The sequence below is a fragment of the Homalodisca vitripennis genome, chromosome 2, assembly GCF_021130785.1.
Source record: "Homalodisca vitripennis isolate AUS2020 chromosome 2, UT_GWSS_2.1, whole genome shotgun sequence".
Lineage (NCBI taxonomy): Eukaryota > Metazoa > Arthropoda > Insecta > Hemiptera > Cicadellidae > Homalodisca > Homalodisca vitripennis.
Window position 1 is genome coordinate 16,632,887 of NC_060208.1, and position 20,973 is coordinate 16,653,859.

Consider the following 20,973-nt stretch of genomic DNA (forward strand, 5'->3'; position numbering starts at 1 on the left):
TTATGTATGATAATACTTAAAAAACCTAAATTGATTATAAAAATATATAATGAATGTATAAAAAATTAAATGAAACGTGTTTTTTAATTTTCAGAATGGGTAAATAACCACAACCTTCCTTGCACAAAGAGGTAATTATTTTTGTCTCTACAAAGGAATTTGAAACTGAACCGTGAACTTACCTCCATGCGTTGGTCCAGCTGAGCGAACTCCTTGAGCCGATCCTTGTCCAGCCGTGTTGGTACCTCCTTTATGACAGAGGTCTGCAGGAACACTATCCGAGCCATCAGTCCAAACATACTCTCCGGGATGATGTGCAGAACTTTCCGCACGTAGCCAACCAGTTCGTGGCTGTAGTAGCGGGACACAGATACTAAGTCAGATGACGACGCCTGGTTGATCCTCAGCAGGGGAATCTCCATGGCAGACGACAACTGTGACAAAAAATCACCTTACACATGCTTCTTCATCTGATATGTTTTTTATCTAAAAACTAGACACTGACAGGCTTACATTCCAAAGTAATCAATTTCTTTTACTTAGAACATTCTAAATCCATTTATGATCACAGATTTTTTCAAATTTCTGTGAATATAACCCAGACTAGTTTTTACCAAAACTATAATAATTTCTGGAAAATGATTGTATCTTCAATACTAAAAGAGATCAATTCAATTTGTAGGCCTATCAGAACATTTTAACTATTATCACCAGAGATAAGGTCTACAACAAGATCACAATGCCAGAGTTCCATATTACGTCTGATTGCCTGAACTGTGTGAATCTACCCATATTCTTCCATATTGATGTAATTGATGTCACCCACTATCTGGAGGAATTAGGTCTTCTGACATCTAATCTTTACCTGTGAATTTAGCAACAGTTCACCTTCTTCTTAGTGCAGCATCAGGAATCTGACACTTACACAGACTTGACTCCTGGAATCTGGAATCATGTTCATCTGAAGCGATCCAAAGTCACTGACAAATAAGCTCGAAATGAACATTGTTTGGACATCAGAGGCACAATAGTGTAATCTAGATGAAAAGGTATTTTCATTGTCTCATCAGTTTGCATAATTGAGTGCACTAAGGTGTTTTAGACACAATCTCTAAGTACAGTGGAGCAATCGAGTTTTCAAGAGAGGGTTGATTCAAAGTGAGTCAAAAATCACAGATGTCAAAATGATGTCAAGAGTTTATTTTGAACTTCTTGGTCACCAACATTTTTTTTTATTCCAGGAGTCAAGTTTTTAACAGCGTCAGATTCCAGACGCTGCACTAAGAGAAAGGTGAACTAAAGCTAAACCCAACATTCACATTGAAACAAACCTTCCCACCATAGATAGATACGTTATGTGTAATCTTTACCTTCAGGAAAGTTGCCCTCAGTTTGGTCACCATGCCAGGATCGCTCTTGATGCCAGACTGCATGAGGTCTGTGAAGCTATCAATAAGTTCCCAGCCATAGCTGATGTCCCCCACGATCTGAAGATCTATCAGCACCTGCTCTTTAACGTTCACTCCACGAACCATCTGATGGAGGAAGTTCCTTGTGTCTTGGAGGAACTGCCTTACTTGCAGATTGTGGTTCAGTTGGTGGAACTCTACAATAACACAGTAGAATATCAACATTTTTAATCAACAAATTAATATTATTCATTTGATTCATCATGCTGGAATTAATATTAAAATTGATGGAATATAAAAGAAAAATTGTATTTTCTACGATATTTACATATTGTATTCATCTGAAATATTTCTTCTTTCTTAACTGTAGATTGTTCAGAAGTGGTGTTTAAACCCAAAACAACATTTAATAACTAACTGATGTTCAGAAATTTATTTAGTTTAGATAAGTTTATCTACTAAACATGATTGAGATATGGTGGGAAACTAATTTTTTAAAGATATCTATGAAGATTTCCTTAAAAAACATGAGATTAATTGTTCAGTTAAAAAGACCACGAATAACCAACTTTGCATTTTCAATATTCCAAGGCGTTTTTGTAAGTAAACACAATTTTGAAACCCTGTTGCTGCAGCACTCCGTTTGGTATCGTTGGCACTAGCCCACTGTGTACCTGCATCTGTTGGTAAGCCACAGACACCATCACAGCAACAATCAATTAGCTTTACATCTATTTATGGCTATTTAATGCGCCTTCATATATTGAAAATCCTGCAGACTGTGAAATATGCGCTATTATTTGTTTTCTTAGTGTTAGACGCATGAAAGTATTTGAAATTCACTGTCAAATTTATGAAGTACGGACAAAACACTGTGAAGTGTGGAATGGTACACAAATGAGTAAGGGCTTTTGAAATTTACTGTTCACAGCAAGAAATAGAGTGAGTGACCCTTGGTGGTCTCTAAAAATTTCGTGCACAAAGTGAACGAACTGCCTTTAATTTAGGAGGCATTGAAAATCCTAATTCTGTTACAACAGTCCTGGCTGGTTCTACAGAATTGTAAAAAGAACACCTGGGATACTGGCAGAAAAATAGTTTTGCAAGTAAGTTACATCCATTTCGCTTTCTACTCATACTGCCTAATGTAATCATAACGCGATGTTGACCAGTTTGAGATAGAATTCTGTTGTCAATTGCTATTAAATACTTCAACTTTGAAGACGTCGTCCTTATGCCATAATGAATGCCCAACTTTAAATTATAATTTATTGATTAATTAATTAATAGTTTTATAATTAGGTAACATAAAGTGAATTATACACATTTATCAAAATTTTCAACAATTTCAAATGCTTCAAACTCTCTTGCCAGAAAATATTTTTTAATCTTATGATCTACAACCCTGTAAGAAAATATCAACTTACCTTGAACTTCGTCTAAGGCCTGAATAAGCTGGACAATCTTGCGGCCTGAGGTGGTAGGCTCATCAATTTTCAGAGAGTTTATTTGCTTCCCCATGTCAACAAACCACTTCTGAAGGTTTTCTGCACATAACAATCATATTGGTTTTCAAACTATGGTTGGGTTTTCATTGTAAGGTTGATTTGATTTACTTTTTAAATGCATTAAATCATTTGCTTAGAAACAATGATTTTACGGATGTAACTAATATTCTTAAGAGATCACACTTTTTCAAACAAGAATGAGAAGTAAACCTATAAGTTATCTATAAGGAGTTGGAGGTAAGCCAGATCTGGTGATGCTGGAAATCATTAACCCTTTGCCATCAGCACTGAACTTATATGATTGTTCTATCAGCTTGTCAGACCACTACAGATGGCCATGGCTATTCTCTGTATTCTCGCCCTCGCTGTTTTTGCCATTCAGCTCGTCAGGCCACTATGTGTGGCCCACTATATTGTGCTTATAAAATTCATTCCTTATCCAGTTTTGGCTGGAAACTGCTACAATCTCTCGGCCAAATAAGTAACTAAATTAATATTTCTCTATTTACAGCACATACCATAATAAACATCGTTCAGAATTGTTTTTATCTTAGTGTCAGTGTCAATGTGGCTGCAATAGTGTATCCTATCAATTTATTAAGACACTAGTGCATTTGGTGAACACCAATATGGAAACGAGTTTATATTCTGTTGATACTAGAAACCTAATTGAAACTGATTGTGTTTTTATTCTGCAAATAAAAATGCTTTAAAATAGATCAAACTATAGCTTAAAATAAAATATAACTTTGTTCGTTTAAAAGCATATAGTAAATAACCAATCAATAAAGTTTCAACCTCGATAAACTTTGTAAATTATTTGAAAATCTCATTTATATTTCATTCATTTAAAGGGCTCAAGATCAAATATTGCCATTTAAATCCAAGCCGAAGTGATATAAATGGTTACGCAAGCGCCGCCAAATGGTCACCTGGAACCCAGCTGGCCACTATGTGTGGCCCAGCGAGCTGAGAGGACAACCACCTGAGACTCCATCTGAGTTAACCCTCTCCCGCTCGCATTGTTTCCAGGCACTCACGGTGCTTCTAACCTCAATTAATTCGCTCTGCCGGTCGCGCTCGGTCAAAATACGCGGCGCCTCAACTTACACACGTTCTGTCATTGTAATTAACTATAATTATATATAATTAATAATATTATATTTATATAATTAATTATTATAAGCACATAGACAGGTGGACGCCGGTGGCACGGGGTTGTTTGCTGTGCAGTTACTTGTGAAGGTCATTGTCTGGCTCGCCGTCACTGCCACTGCCACTGTGATCACTCCGAACTACATTCTCAATGCCACCAAACACTTCACAAGGCTCTGATACATCACTACACTCACTTGAATCGTCGCAATCACTACTAATAATGAGATCGATTTCACTGTCACGAAGTGTACGACTACAACCCGCCATTGTTTCCGCACAACTAATATAAATAGCAAAATAATGGAATAAATCTACTGTAAAAGTAAAGTAAATGGTCTCCTGATAGCAAACAACCCGTAGTAGTACAAAATATTGCTACTCGAGAGCAGCACTTATCGGCTCTAGTGGGTAAAGCAGTGCGTGCCGATCTGTGCCGTTTAAGCTGCAGTGGCTATGTGGTGGCCGTGCCGATTCATGCCTTGCGAGCGGGAGAGGGTTAAGCAAGAAATAAGTTTGGGCCACACTTAGATGCCTACCGATTACAAATGGTTAAGAATGATGATATCAGATTATTAACTCTTACCATTTTTATCCACCCTTGTGAGAGGTTTGGTGCCAGAGAACACTTCGGCAAGTTCTGCCATCCTTTCCTCAGCTTCTTTCTTGTATTTCACCCATTTCTCCTCCCGTTCCGTAAGTAACTAGAATCACATCATTGTCAACTTTTAGAACAACTAACCATTAAAACTTAAATTATCAATGTCGGATTTTAATCCTCTATAGCAAAGGTGAAAAACTGTGTATCAACATTGACAACAAACAAGAAACGAATTTATTCTGTTGATTCAATTTGCAAAAGAAATCAATATTGTACTTACAGTCTTAAATAGATCCTTGACTTTCAACTCAAGTTCTGCGGTATTCAGCAGGAGCTTGAAGATCATTATCGGCGGGTGTTTGACGTCCACCAACACTTGGTCTCTAACTTGCTTACTTCTCTTGCTAACTTCCGCAACTGGAACGAAAAACATTATTAAATATATTGTAAACTCTGGTAAATTACAGTATTTTTAATTTACTTGAGACAGGCCTACGAGGATTCACACCTAGGATTGCATCTATTGCGCATGAGTGACAGTGAAGTGTCTTTTTGATACAAAACTGGTCCACAATATTATGTAGAACGTAAAGAATTGTTTCAAATCAGTTTATATACATTTTGAAATATTTTTTTTATCTGTTTCTTTGAGATGCAAGTTAACATTTTTAAACGTAATTTAGCTGTGGTGAGAAGGCTTGATTCAATGTGAATGTTGAGTTTAGCTTCAGTTCACCTTCCTCTTAGTACAGCGTCTGGAATCAGAATTGTCTCCTGGAATTTAGAGTCATGTTTATCTGAAGAGATCCAAAAACATTCTGCGTTGTAGAAGCTCAAAATGAACTCTTAGCATTGTTTTGACATCAGATGCACCTAGACTACCAAATCTAGTTGGTCTCTAGGTGTTCTAGTTGAAGAGCTGTTCTCATTGTCTCATCAGGTGCACTAATGAGTGCACTATGATATTTTTTATTCCTGGAGTCAAGTCAGTTTCCAGGTGCTACACTATAAGGAAGATGAACTGGAGCTAAACTCAAGATTCACATTAACATTTTTATTATTCTCTTCAGTTGAATGCTATCTAGGAATAAATACAAATAATTCTGTTCCTAAGTCAGATATATGATGTTGATTTTATCAGCAATAAATCGGATGGGTAAACAACGATCTTTTCTCATCGTTGAATTTCTCAAAATTTGGTTAATTCTATGAATGTTTTCATCAATAGTTGAAGTGCAAGCACGACCGAGACACTTGACATCTTCCACCTCTTCTCTGCCTTTACAAAACCGTTTGTGTCCCTTTAAAAAACACGTGTCCACAACACAGTGGAGTCAATTGAACACTTTATTCAACATATTCAAACACTCTGTAGAAGTTTAACCAGAAACTTAATCGCAACACGCTGCTCAATTTGCACTGATCATTTTCCCAGCAAACGATTTTCACTTCAAGCACTTTAAATGATAGTTGTGACCAAACTACTGGACTAAGCGATGTTATTTTGATATCCACGGACTTACGAGTACCTGAGGAGATAATCAGTGCCACATTCACCCACTTATCAGCTCGCCAGTTGCGCCTCGTACTCCCCAATCACATAAGTATATTGATACTACAGTACTACATGCATACTTTGTTTTCCCACAGTATCATCACTAATGTAACTGTTAACCCTCTAAGTGGCAAGCGCCATCACAGCCGTCGCTTCACATTTAAGGCCGTTGCTCCGCAACCGTCCATTATTTTTAGGCCTAGTTTGAACTATCGTATTCTCCATGAAATTTCCTATACATATCATATAGTATAGCATGTATTCATGTTACTAATGTTTGCTGGCTTAAATGATTCCGACGGTTTTCGTATGACCTGGCGGCAGACGAGAGAACAGCTGTCTACTCGTCTCGTCACTGTTTTGTTTGGCGACTTTGTGTACTGTTATTGTCAGTATATTATTGTTTATCGCGTTGTTCGTGTTACAGGTAAATGTTTAGGTTATTCGTTCGTCATGGAAAATGTTGGGGTACTTTGGGATTATACCGACTACACCAGTATGAGGAACACAAACAAATAAATTTATAGAAAAAAAAACATTATAGAACGAAAAAGCAACTCTTCAATTACAAACTTACAATGATTATTAATTGTTTAATGGGTTTCCTGTGATGCCCAGAAAGCAGCAATATCAAGGATGAGTGAGTCTAGTGGATTTCCGCCTTCAGCAGCAACTGCCGACCGCAACGCATATTTTAGATGTAGGCAACTAGTCATGATCTTGTAAAAAAACGAATGGGTAAATCCCAAATTCTCATAGTGTCATCCATCACCAATCTATTACACACACAGTAAAACACAGAAGTACAACAAAGCGACAGACACTTCGGCACGAAAAGTACAAGAATGCGGCGCACAAGCTGAACGGGCGGCGAGAATCTGTAGTCACGTTATCTACTAGATCGCTCGACTTTGACCTCTATCTAAGGATGGGGAGGGGTTTGCGATAAGACAATTCCTGTTTTATATTTACGAAATATACTGTGCTATGACAAACTAAGCCACTATTATACAATTATAGGCCCTACACTACTGGGAGGAAAAGACAAGCCCCTTCTAGTGACTCGGGAGTAAAAAAACCAGTTTATACATAGATTTAGTTTTTCCCATCTAACTTTTTTGTTCTTGTAAATAGAAAAAAATGTATAAGAAGTAATTTGTTTAGAATAAAATTGTGTATATTCTGTGAATTTGACATTATTTTGTAGCTCCAGTAGTTTCAAAGTGACGGACAGTAGAACTTAAAAATTATTTTTTCTAACAAAATTTTTTTACACATCTACAATGATATTAATCTGAAAATAATGGTAAGGCACCAAATATTATATTTATTCTTATTCTATAGTTCATAAGGAAAACAAAAATATATAATGTTGCTAGGTTATCACTTAGATAATATTTTCTAAAAATAAGTTTAACGATCACAGCAATTTACCCAAAAACGGCCTGCCACTGAGACCACAAATGACCGCCACTTATAGGGTTAAGCTCTAGTAAGTATACCTGAATGATTCGCTGCAGTGTGAAGTATGAGCCATCGTAGGGTGACATTGCACTCTCTGATCAGATTGATGACTTTGTTCACATGGTCCAGGATGTTGTCACGGACTAGTGATCCTTCTTTCAGGAGCTGTTGCGTCTCCATGATCAGCTTCTGTAATATATGCAAGCTTGCATTGTTCTCAAAAGTTAAGTGAGCAACTTAGCCAGAACACAGATATAAATATATTAGTTATATATAAGACTAATTAATGGATATAGTTATTAAAACAATTAGGTGAAATTTATTTTAAATGCATCAAAACTTCTATACTGTATTTATAATAATATTAGTAGGAAACATCTAAAAAATCAAAATTACACAAAATGTGTTGCTACGACTAATTTCTTTTATAAAATATTCGTGGAAATTCAAGGAAAGTTTATAAGAAAAGATATAATTAAAAAACACCTGGAATGTTTTTGAATTCTGAAAAAATTGTGATATTTATGTTTTATTGTCCAAATTTAACTGACACTAAACAGCTGTTGACACAAACTTCAGATGGAGTTCAACAAATAGACTGAAATATCTCTTTCTATTTAAATGTTATAAAATATTAATTGTACAGTACTTGATCAGTAGTATAATTCACAGTCATTCCCATGTACACATTTACCACCACAACATGTTACTGATATAAAGTGAATCTTACCACAAGCTTGTTTGTATGATAAGTAGATTGTTCCTTGATGTTGGATGGTTCAAGAGTGTTTTTTAGAGCACTCTTAGCAGCCTTGTATGGTTCCCATGAGTCCACCAAGTTCACAGTCATTCCCATGTACACACTAACCACCTGAAAAATGGCATATAAGGTCATTAATAACAGTATATTCCGCATGAAAGAAAACATACTATTAAAAAAAAGACATACATTTTTTATTGAAATATTGGTAATGTACTAAATATAATTTGAAACAATTACATCATATTTTGCAGCAATCTATACATAAAATATTATCATACTGTATTTAAACCAAGTTTTTTTTCTATATCCAAAATTTACATTAGAAATAATAAATAACAGTTAATGAAATTTCAAACATTAGATATTACAATAGTTAAGAGACTTATGTAGTGTAGAATTCATGCACATTATATACAACTTCTCACACAAATAATCTATCAATTTATTCTTCACAAAATCTAAAGTTTTTTCTTATATGCCATTACTAAACGTAAACCAATGCTATACATGTGTATTCATGCATATTTGGACAATCTTTCACAGACTTGTATTATGAGTATATCATAAATATGAATGCTTTTGTGTCTAATGAATTAATTATGGATGTTTGAAAAGGAACTGAAACTCCTATTTTTTCTACAGAATAATATGTTTTTGAAAAATATAAACTGATGTTTAGCAGTTTCACAACTCTAAAACTGTATATTTCACACTCAGTACAGTTGTACAGTGGTGTCATTGTACTCTATTATAATAATAATAATAAATGCGTTTATTTTTTCTCTTTTTTTAAATACATGTAAATACAGTATACAACAATATACAGATTACAGAGAAAAAATATACCAACCCAAAAAGAAAATAATCTTGCACTTGGGTGGGAGCCATCATCAGCTTCTTAATTTAATTTAAGTTCTATAATAACAATATGAAAATACAACAAATAATAATAAACAAACTAAAATTACTCTTAACCATCAAATTAACACACATTAATTAGAGAAATCCAACTCACCTTCAATATAAAAACATACATTTACAATTTATAAAATAAGAACAAAATATTTTTACTGAACAACTAAATATAAATTTTCAATATCTTTAACACTTGTACTCAATAACCAAACCTTCAGCCTCTTTTTAAAAATAAATATAGATCTATTAATTTTAATTTCACTTGGAATTAAATTAAAAAACTTATAACTTAAAAACACAAAACATTTTTGAAACAAAGAACAGTTTGGTTTAGGCAATCGCAAATACTGTTGATTACTGAGTCTAGTAGAATAACCAGAGTTGTCAATAACAGGTCCACTGTTACCACTTAGTATGAAAAAAAATTACTAAAACTTTAAAAACATATAAATATCTTAATGGTAAAATAAAATTTCTAACAAAAAGCGGAAACGAATGTTCTCTAATATTAGAATTACATATCAATCTTATAAATTTTTTCTGAAGGACTATTAGACTAGATAAATTTGAAACATATGAACTACCCCACAATGACAATCCATACTCCAGCCTAGAATTAATCAATGAAAAATAAGCCAGTCTCATAACTGAGGGAGGACAAACTGATTTCAAATGAAAAAATGCCCTAAGTGATGACCGTAGAGACTTTTTCAGAGAACCTATATGAGGTTTCCACGATAAGTTTTCATCTAGAGTCAAACCCAGATACTTAATCTGACTACATTTATTAATTACGCCACAATCACACAGATCCTTGCTGCAATTTATTGAATGTATTCTTAAGGCTGTGCCAAAGTTGCCGGATTGGGACAAAGAAAAAATCATATATAATGTTTTTGATACATTCAAGGATAATTTATTACAAGCAAACCATATAGATATTTTATTTAGGTCATCCTGCATCCTTGAATATAATTCATCAACTGTTGACGCACTATAGGAAAATGCTGTGTCATCAGCAAATGCTGTCACCTTACCATTGAAATTTCCAGAGTAAAAGTCATTAACAAAGATTAAAAACAAAATAGGCCCAAGAACTGATCCCTGGGGGACTCCAAAATGTAGACTTTCCAAGCAGCTGGTGCTACTGTTTATTTTGACGAATTGCTGTCGACCAGTTAGGTATGTTTTAAAACCAATTCAAAGGGACACCTCGAATACCAGCAGATTCCAATTTATTTAGCAGCAACCCATGATTAACGGTATCAAAGGCTTTACTTACATCTAAAAATAAACCAGCCACTTTGTTACAAGAAATATTATTCAAACCATTATATATATCTTTCAAAAAATGCTGCAAAGCCAGCTCTGTACTGAGTCCCTCTCTAAAACCAAATTGAACTTTAGAAAAAAATTTATTTATTTCTAAAAACTTTATGAATCTAACTTTAACTAATTTTTCTAATAATTTTGACAAAACTGGAAGTAAAGAAATTGGACGATAATTTTCTACGAAAAGCCTGTCTCCTTTTTTAAATATAGGTATTACTGTAGCAATCTTAAGCACATCCGGAAAGCATCCTGAACTAATACTTTTATTAAATAGATTAAGAAGTACAGGAGACAATTCTTCTGACATTTTAAATATTAACCTTGATGATAACAATTCATCACCAGTACTTTTACTCAGCGAGAGAGACTTAATTTGTATTTTTAGTTCTGTCAGTGTAATGGGAAATAAAAATAAGGAACTTTCGTTAATAAAAGGTTTAAAATTTGTTAAACAAAGTTTTGTTATGCAAACTTATGTTAAATTTGTTATGCAAACAATGCAGATACACACGTTATATAAGCAAACGATACAGTACACAGAACTCACCCAGTTGTCAGGGAAGTATTTGTCCACAATATTCCTCATCTTGGCGGTCTGGTTATGTAACGTCTGAGGCTGGAAGAACAGACAGACATACAACATGGCGGCTTGCGCAGCCAGAGCAGTGCTGCGGTGCTCAGGGAACGGGTACGCAGCGATCTGGTTGTACACATCGTCCGAACGTAGCCGTCCGATCACTATGTCTACCAGATTCTCCTTTAGAGGTGTGCGCCTACACAGAGTAACAATATTTTCCTACCACATTTCAAAAGACGGCATGTTCTACTTTAAACATTTAACACGTTCACGACGACGTGCACCCATCAGGTACATGCGATCTTTCACAACTGCCGTCATGTACCCAATCAGGTACACACCAGGCTTTTGTAAAGTGCGTTATGTGCCCGATGGGGTACACATTGCTATGCGTTTCATTATAGCGTTTTTATTGTTTGCCTATCTTGGTGGTTTGTTAAATTTGACCCCATGCTTAAATTAATACCTTACATTATTGTGTACCCCCTAGATACACACGATTGCTTAATTCTTAAGGTAAATTAATTTTTTTAGACACCCCTTAGAGTACACAGAGAAAAATTGAAAAAATCGTATAATACAAATGTTTTTGTGGAATTTTGAAAAGCCTACATACATTTCTCATTGTATTTAGACGTTTGACATAAAAAACTCATTACGGTTTTTTGCTATTTTTATTGAAAAAGTTGATGGCAAATAAAAAGTCCAGAAAAATGCTGACATGAAGGTTTAATTGCTATTTTTTAAACAAATTCCGATTTAAAACTTTAATAAACCTAAATTTGTTATGCTAAGTGTTTTCATTAGGAATGTTCGAACCCTGAAAACAGCAAAACGGGCAGAATTATTTTTCCTAGGACGGGTTGGAAATTTTATATAGAGACATATTTGTTGACACTTTATTGTTTAGTTACTAATTATTAAAATTCAGGGACTATTAATTTATCCTTCTAGGATTGGTATGTTCTAAATTCCAATTTTCTATTCATATTAACCAATAAAAAAATTAGATTCCACCTCAATATCTATTCTGGCTGGTTAACCCATTGCGGATCACTGACGAGCTGGGCTCGTCACGCAGCGGCCGGGCCTAACGAGCTCAGGTCGCAAAAGCGATCTGCTTCTAAGTTTCCCTCCAAATAGTTCTATTAGTGTCTGATAGATCAGCGATCGTCTTCACTTGTCAACTAAAGAGTGTTTAACAACGGTCTATGTTTTAGAGTTTTCAAAAGTTTTATAAATATCCTACAGATCGCAGTTGTATGTCGAAGTTGAAAAATCATTCATATGAGTTTACTCTCTGCTTTTTAGCACTTCTGATTGGGTGTTTTCCTCAGTTGTTATTATAATACTTTTGAGGTTAGTGACACAGCTAATCGATGCAGACATACGTGTTTGGCGGGTTTAGTCTAGACAATGGCCCGGATGTTGTAATCGCTTCGCCCGAGCCGCTTTATTTAGACTATGATTCAGACATCATCCCTGCCACCCCCGGAATCTTGCTCGCGTGTTACCGTTCCTCCATCATGAATACCCCAGTAGGCCCATGTTCCATCTCAACGAATACCTTCACAGCTGAATTTTCTAGTACACAATAGCGAGCGATACGATGTGGCACACCATTGCTGTTCGTGCGGCCGCTGCCGTAAATTAATTCGTACCCGCTGGTGCCCGCGCGCCAAAACAATACAATCCGCAATGGGTTAATATATTAGGATAGACACACATGCTGGTTACATGCTGCTTGACCAAATGCCAGGTCATATATGCTCATTACGTGGTCCACTTCTTATATTAACTGTTCTCTTAATTCACCGTATTTCTAATAGATATTTGTTGGGACGTTCCTTATTAAGTTTTCAGATGCAGCAACTAACCTATTCTGTTTTTTCAACATAGACTTCCTATAGATGTGCTGAAGAAGACACTGAGACTGTGCTAAAACGGTGTTTAAATGTTGTCTAAATTAAATTTGCATTTTGTAATCCTCTGAACCATCAAGCATAACTAAAGTGGTCAAATAATCTATTATTGACATCATTCCAGACATGTATTAAGTTTTGGATTTAATTCCAATAGCAAGATTTCGTAACATACCAACTTTAATACATTAATCTTTAAGACTGACAATATGACTAATATAAATTTGTTTTAAAGGATGGAAAGTGTGACATACCGTACTATGGCTAGTAAGTAAAATACATACCTGTATTGTAAGTATGCATGATATGAGTAGTAAGTAGCATGATAAAAGTATGTAATTTAATTATATATTTTGGTACTATTTTTTTATAATTCAAAACCATTATATACAAGAAATTATCTGCTTAAAAGTTACAACATTTCAATATTTACAAATACCTTTGCCAAATGTTTTTACACAACAGTAGCCAACCTGAAATAATCCTCTGGGTAATTCGGTGGCCTCTTCCCTGGCATCAGGCCGGTAGAACGCAATAGCTTACACACGTCATCCACATTGCTGCCAGCATTGGTCCTCTGGGCACTGGAACACCAGGTTTATAATGTACCATCAGGGAATAAATTCAACTTAACTTTTTAATTTCAAAGTTTGGATTCGTACACCAGTTTAGATTTAACAGAACAACATATATTGTATTGAATTTTGAATTTAGCTCTAGTTCACCTTCCTTTTATTGCAGTGTCTGGTATTTGACGCTGTCTTAGACTCGACCTCTGGAATCTGGAGTCATGTTAGCCTGAACGACGCGACGAGGAAGCTCAAAAAGAAAACATTTACATTACATCGTTTTGACATCAGAGACACCTTCATAATCCTAATAAGATAGGAACAGACTCAACCAGTCCAATGATAATGAATAATCAACTTCTCAATTTCTTTATTAGACCATTCAATGACTGAGAGTTTAACTTCAATATGAATATGGTCGGATAGACATTCACTTAGGAACTAAAAACTACAATGTTTTCATCATCACTGAGGTTTGTTGCAACATTGTAATTGTATACATTACCACTAGTACAAACACTAACCAACAAGCTGCAGTCGACCGACCTCAATAAGTTCTTTAATGAAAAGACAGAGGATTTACTATTCCTTACCTCAATGTTCCAGTCACTGCACATAACAATGGTATATCTGAAGATGACTAGAAAAATAAACTAATTCTCAAGCAGGTTTAGAAATAAATTAATCCTTCAGCCTGGTCTCATATGACAGTCTTAGCTGGACACCTGACTTTGTCCATTCTGTAAGGAAAATTACAATAAAATTTATTCTGATTGTTGGAGGGACTATGAAGAATAAAGACGTTATTTTTAATTATTATTACTATGATTTTATTTGACAACAGAAAGTTTTTTGATGAAATTGTCAATAAAGAATATAGACTATTTACTATTACGTACACATTTTAGAAAGCATTAGATAAAAAAAACCCTATTTTATATGTATTTTTAAATCTAGATCAGTTGTGGGAACACTGCACATTGAAATGACAAAAGTACTATCCAATTTACTATATATGGTTTACTATAAAACTCAACTGAATAAACTAAATATGAAAGTATGCATGTAATGTACCCAAATTGACTTTAATTTCATTAAGGCCTTGATCTTTGCAATGGCTGATCGAATAAACCAGGGGACGGAATACTTACATGGAAAAATGAGCCAATTTCTTTAGGACTACAATCCAAAGAAACAAGCGAGCCCATGATATTTGTGTACTAATCCGATTGTAAGCGGCCAAATTTGCATGCAATGGCAATATTCTTACTATATAAACCTATAGTCACTCAGAGGAAGTGATAATAACTAAAACTAGTCAGTAACCTGTATCTGTAGTAAGAGACGAGCATTCGCTCTCTGATATCGCCTGGAATATGAAGGTCAACCACCAACAACATAACGCCGAACAGGTAAACTGCTTCACACTGTAACAGATAACAAAAACCAGGCTACTATTTTTTTCTTAGTTTCAAGGCATAGCAATTCACAGAGAAGAGTACTATGGTTAAAAATAATTTTCTATAGAATAGTGTTTTAAGTCAAGCAAATAAAAGAAAGAATTTTAAAAATTATTAGGTTTATATGCGATGTAGGCATTGTCTGTGACCAGAAAAAGGGATTGGTTTTGACTGATTTTGTTAGTTAGTTGTAGTTCTATAGTTGTAGTTGGTTGTATGGTACATGTTGTTTTTGGTCAAAGAATATTATTTGTTCTAAAAAGACTGCTACAAAAATTTCATAATGATTAAATTTCTCAAGATGCTCAACAAAACAGTATAACTTAAATTTTCTTATCAAAATCTATACAAAACTTAGTTTTAATTATTACTGTTTCTGTTTTATTACTTCACTTAACATTGCAAAGTGTCCAATAAAAGTTTACATTATGCAACTATGTAAATAGAGAATGTACAATAATGAGACCAAACATCCTGAATTGAACTTTAAACTATCATTATTAAATTTTCATTATGTTAAATATAAACATTCATATTCAAAATCAAATGTATAAATGAGATCCATTGTGCCATGTATATTTTATGAATTGTGCCAAACTGAAAGTTGATAGGAATTTGGGAATTCATAAAAGATTAGCATTAACATGGTAAGTTAGGCTCTAAATATTCGAGTCACCATACCAGAAGTTGTCTTCCATCTTCACTGATGAATACACTCTCCAACGTTTGCTGAATGTAGACTCCATCTTCCAAGTCTTCGATATAACTGTTAATGTCAGTGGCAAACTTCTGGATGTTCTCAAAAGCCACATAAAATCTTGTCAGAAGATCTATGTGGTTCTCTCTGAGTTCTTCATCCAAATCTTGGAGAATCTAAACATCAGAGCAGATCTTAATGATTCTATAAACTTCAGCACACTTTAATGACAATTACTTAAGCAATACTTTAATGAGAGTTTATAAAGTAGAATGCATTTATTATATAACTTTAGTGTGAATTTCATCACATATTATTTTTAATGATATTATTTAGCCATTAATTATTATTTCTGTTTATAAATTGTTATAAGGTTAGGATATTTTAATTATATTAACAAGTCATCTGTTCATTGTAATTTAGTTTACTATGTTATTTAATGTTATGTGACCATAAGTTTCTTATTCTTATTTTGAATATCATACATTTTGAAATTGGAAATTTTAATATAGCAAAAATTATAAAAAGTTTCTAGATGGAGATTTATATGGGTTTCTCTCTACAACCTATTCAAGCTTCCCAAAAGATTTGGACATTCCCAAAATTTATAGCCACACTACATGCAACTGTAAAATAAAGAACGAGATTTCGTACTGAACTAGAAATGTTTAATGGGAGTTTAGATGATACACTAGACCAGCAAACACTGTTCAGACCAATCTGATGCTAGTGACTTTTGAATAGTTATGGATATATATGAAAAAGTGGCTTGGCTATAAAAGCTTTGGCTTTGGAAGTGATAGGAAATTCAAGATACAGTAAACAGATGGCTGTGACCTAAGATGGTATAGAATTTTATTCTGAAGAAACTTTGAAAAAGTACTTCAGTACAACAAATGTTTAAATTTGTCTAGGAAATACACACAAAAAAGATAAAGAATATATTTACTTGTCTAATCCAGTGTGATTCCTAATAGAAATGAATAACTGGTTTGCCTTCGTAGCAAAAGGCTCATACAACAAACTACAGATATTTTTTTCATTTTGGACTGTGAATTATCGGAGAAAATATAGTTTAAGGATTATATCCTATATCTGAAAAAAAAAGTTCTAATCCCAAAGTAAACTTACCAGGCTGCTATCTTCTTATCAATCTCATCTGGAGCCTTGAAGTAAGCAAAGTCTAGTATCAAACCAGAATACTTTTGTTGGTCTTGTTTCGTATCAAATCTGAAAGAAGTTCACGGTATAAGTAAAGGAATAATGGTGTAGAGAATTTCTCTTGAGTTTGAAAATATTTGATATTATTCCAGTTGTTGTGATAAAATATTGCTTTGAAAAAAAATATGCCAGCGAAACTTGGATGTTGTCAATTGTGCAAAAGCTGACCCTTTTCAAGAATCAAAAGCGATTGAATCAAATTCAAAAGAGAATGCATGAAGTAGTGCTTGACAGAGAGATTCTTCCCAAAAAGCATGAGCTAAGAGCACTATAAATCAGTATTTGTAGACAATAAGGAATGCTGACACCATTGCAATCAACCTTTTGCATAGAGGCAGACTATCATTAAAACCTGAAACTTATCATACACACCCCATAACAAACCCTAATATAAATAAAATTTCTAAACTGTAGCCTATCATTACAACATTAACTGATTGTGACAACTTCTACTCAATTTGCCATATATGTTAGTTCTATTATGTCTTGTAAAAATTTATCTTAGATTAGATGAAATAAATAAAATAAATCACTTAAACTATTTAGAAAACATTAAAATGGTTCAAGGTATATGCATGCAGATAGACAGAATATTAAAACTGACATATTTTAAATACAATCTTCAAGTTAGCCAAATAAGATACAATTTTAAGTGTTCATATGTGACTTTAAATTTGTCTCAAGGCCCCCAAATAATTTTACAACCTCACAGGAAAAATTTGTTACTTTTAGGGTTTCTAAAACGCTTCAAACACTTCTAAATTTGTATTGGCACACTTTTAAATGTACAGTATTATACTTCTTAAGTTATATTTCAGTATAAAAAACCTCACTTAAAAACTGGTGGAATGTAATCCTTTAGCCTCAGGAGCTCTGCGATGATAGCATTTCCACGAGACACTAAATGGAGCAAAGTTTGCCCACAGTTGTTGTTTTCTGCCAAGAAATCGTCAGCCATTTCAATAGTTCCTGGAATCACAAACAAACTTTTGTACAGCTAGGAATACAAACATCATTGAAAACATTACTCTCCATTCCAAGTAAATATCTAAACAAGAAAACTTAGAAATATTCAACAATCTTAAAACACGGTAGGTCTTGGATGATCATTTTCATCACAAATGCATGCTTAGCCTACTGCTAGAGCACTTCAGACCTATACTGATTCGTACAATATTTATTGAAAATTTTTCTTTACAATATTTACATAATATATATGTCCGCAACATAATATTCTGGCCTTTAGACTAACCATAAGTCAAAAGTCAATCCACATTTGTGCCGTTTTTGATTGGACTAACCTTGTGATGTGACAATCGCAGGAAGCCATCCAGATGGCACACAATGTGTTTTATTCTTACCCTGGATGTGAACAGTTGTAATGCTTTGGCCACAGTACCACCAACTACCACATGGTGCAGGTCTGATATTACGAGTGTTGTCACACACCGCTAAAGTCCACTTTGGTAGTGAATGTGTCGTAGTGGTAAATACAAAATCAGTTTCTACCCATATTCATCTGTCATTAATTGTTTATTCCCTGGTGGTACACGTATTTGTTCCACAAACATCTGTTTATTTAGTGATAATGTTCTATTAGTGTCACTTGTTCCCCCCCACCCCTCCTTCCATTTAATTCACCACAAACAGGACTAAAGTGCAATGGATCGAACAGCATTATTTCAACTTTCTACTAACTGTTCAGGTACTTCCTACAACAGTTCCATGGTAGAACATTTACTATTCCCATGCAGTGAGTGACCACACTGACCTATCCTAGATGGACAAATTAGATAAGTATCAGTCTTTCTCTACCGTATTGAAAATCCTTTCATTGTTCTGTTTCAACAACTCTCCATTTCTCTATCTTTGAAAAACTTGAAAACAAATGTTTTAGAAAAAATTTTGTCAAGATCGGAAAACATTGTCTAAATAGGCTGTCGTGGTATCCCTCTGCTCCCCCTTCCCAAGGCGTCAGGTAATATAATGTATGCCATTTATTTGGTCGTAGTATAGTAAGCGACCACCACCACAATCAAGTCAGGGAACCAGAATTATCAATTAGAAATACAATAAATAATAATACTACTGAATACAAAATCATTCTAATTATAGTTATTTACAATTATTTATTGCGTTTGTTAAAATATTGAATAACAATATTGTTCCAAATTAATTAAAAACAATGTAAAATCAATGGTACGGGTTTTAAGTAATAGCCACAAGTACAATGGTGATGTACATGTGTTATTTGAGTCACAAGCTGTCAGTCACATTTATCCTTCAAAAGAATAAAAAGTAACTACCTAAATGTTAAAAAGTTTTGTTTGTTACCTTTTATAAATACATATAGCCCAGATGGTTTTATGGGTAGGGTACGATAAGCAGATCCCGATTTTTTATATCGAAGAATGTAATCATCGATACCTAATATTCGCATCTCAAATCCTAGACTATCAATCAATATAAAAGTATCTATTGTCCTCAATAAAAATCATATGTTTCAAATTAAAATATGAATTTAATATTTACAGTGATCAAACAAATTATTATAACCAAAATTAGGAAAACTGAAGACGACCATATTTGCTCCTCTCACAGTTACAGTTGTTTATTTCCCACAAATTTCACATACGTTTTTCGGTACGATTATGTGTATTATCTGAAAATGTTTACAGCTGTTGACATAGATTAAGTTAATTGTTCAAAATAATTAATCAGTAACGATTGGTTATATCGATGGTTATATGATTCAGTAATATTGTTTGCCAATTTCGATATAAAAAACCGGGTCCGCTTATCGTACCCTACCCGGTTTTATTATTCATCATTAAATTATTACTTTTTTATATAGCCTATATAAAAATAGCTGAACTCCCAGCAGTACAATTTGGAAATACCTATAACGTAATCTAGTTAGTTTAAATAATCATAAATATCAATTTTAATTATTTACTTGGATAAATTAGTTTGTGAAACTAACCTACAATGTTATGTAAAACTTCGTTACAAATTACTCCCCGATACAATTTTAAATTCACTTAAAAATAATGTTAAAATCCACCAATGTACTCGATTAAATTATAAATAACAAGAGTAGTTTATTTCAATAGATAAACATAGTCAGTCAAACATACTAAACAACAAAATACAATGTCAATAACTGACTAACAGTGATAATGCACTGACAGACAAAACAACACTGAAGCTATCATATGATCCAAAGAAATAGATCCAGTGAAACAGAACTTTTTCCGTCTGCAAGTTTATGACATAAACCAGGCTGCCTCGCTGCACTCTATCTTGTGATTGCATTGTAACTTTTATTGATTCTTTTAACTAAAGGGGCTGGTCCGGATGGGATTTCTCCATCCGCATTAAAACACTGTCATGTTAAATGTTGAAGATGGAGCTTGTATTGGATACTATTTACTTAATTATATTTAAAACATATAAAACAATTCTTACATAAAAATTTTAAGTATTGGTTTATGTGTTTTAAATTAAATACTGTCATGTTAGTTTATCTCCCCAGCTGCAGTGATTTTAATAGGTTTCTCATGCGCTGAATGTTTCCTGAGAGCTTAAGTTTAGTTAAGCTGTGCCCATTCGCAAATCTGGTTATCTCAACGAAGTGAAGAATTATATACCCATCACCATTCTGCCAGTACTTAGGAAAGTTCTCGAAAGCCTTGTACTGGATCAGTTGTCTTTCTTCTTCAAGAGGGTTTTAATAAGGAACAGGATTGATTCTCCCCGGAAAGTGCACTACTAAAACCTCGTGCTCTATGAAAGCTACAAATCTTCAGCTTTTGGAAAGAACTG

At 33.9% G+C, this 20,973-nt stretch overlaps 1 protein-coding gene across 1 annotated transcript in view; it reads right to left on the reverse strand.

Moving 5' to 3' along the window:
* Positions 1–20,321, reverse strand: part of LOC124353593 (WASH complex subunit 5-like) — a 43,999-nt gene extending 23,678 nt beyond the window's left edge. The window contains 14 exon segments of the mRNA XM_046803506.1: positions 183–434; positions 1,371–1,606; positions 2,837–2,956; positions 4,659–4,776; positions 4,954–5,090; positions 7,731–7,881; positions 8,423–8,563; positions 11,250–11,475; positions 13,675–13,785; positions 15,097–15,197; positions 15,912–16,103; positions 17,055–17,157; positions 17,982–18,117; positions 20,132–20,321. Of these exon segments, the coding sequence (XP_046659462.1) occupies positions 183–434; positions 1,371–1,606; positions 2,837–2,956; positions 4,659–4,776; positions 4,954–5,090; positions 7,731–7,881; positions 8,423–8,563; positions 11,250–11,475; positions 13,675–13,785; positions 15,097–15,197; positions 15,912–16,103; positions 17,055–17,157; positions 17,982–18,106 (2,013 nt within the window). The 5' untranslated portion in view covers positions 18,107–18,117; positions 20,132–20,321.
* Positions 20,322–20,973: the final 652 nt, after the last annotated feature.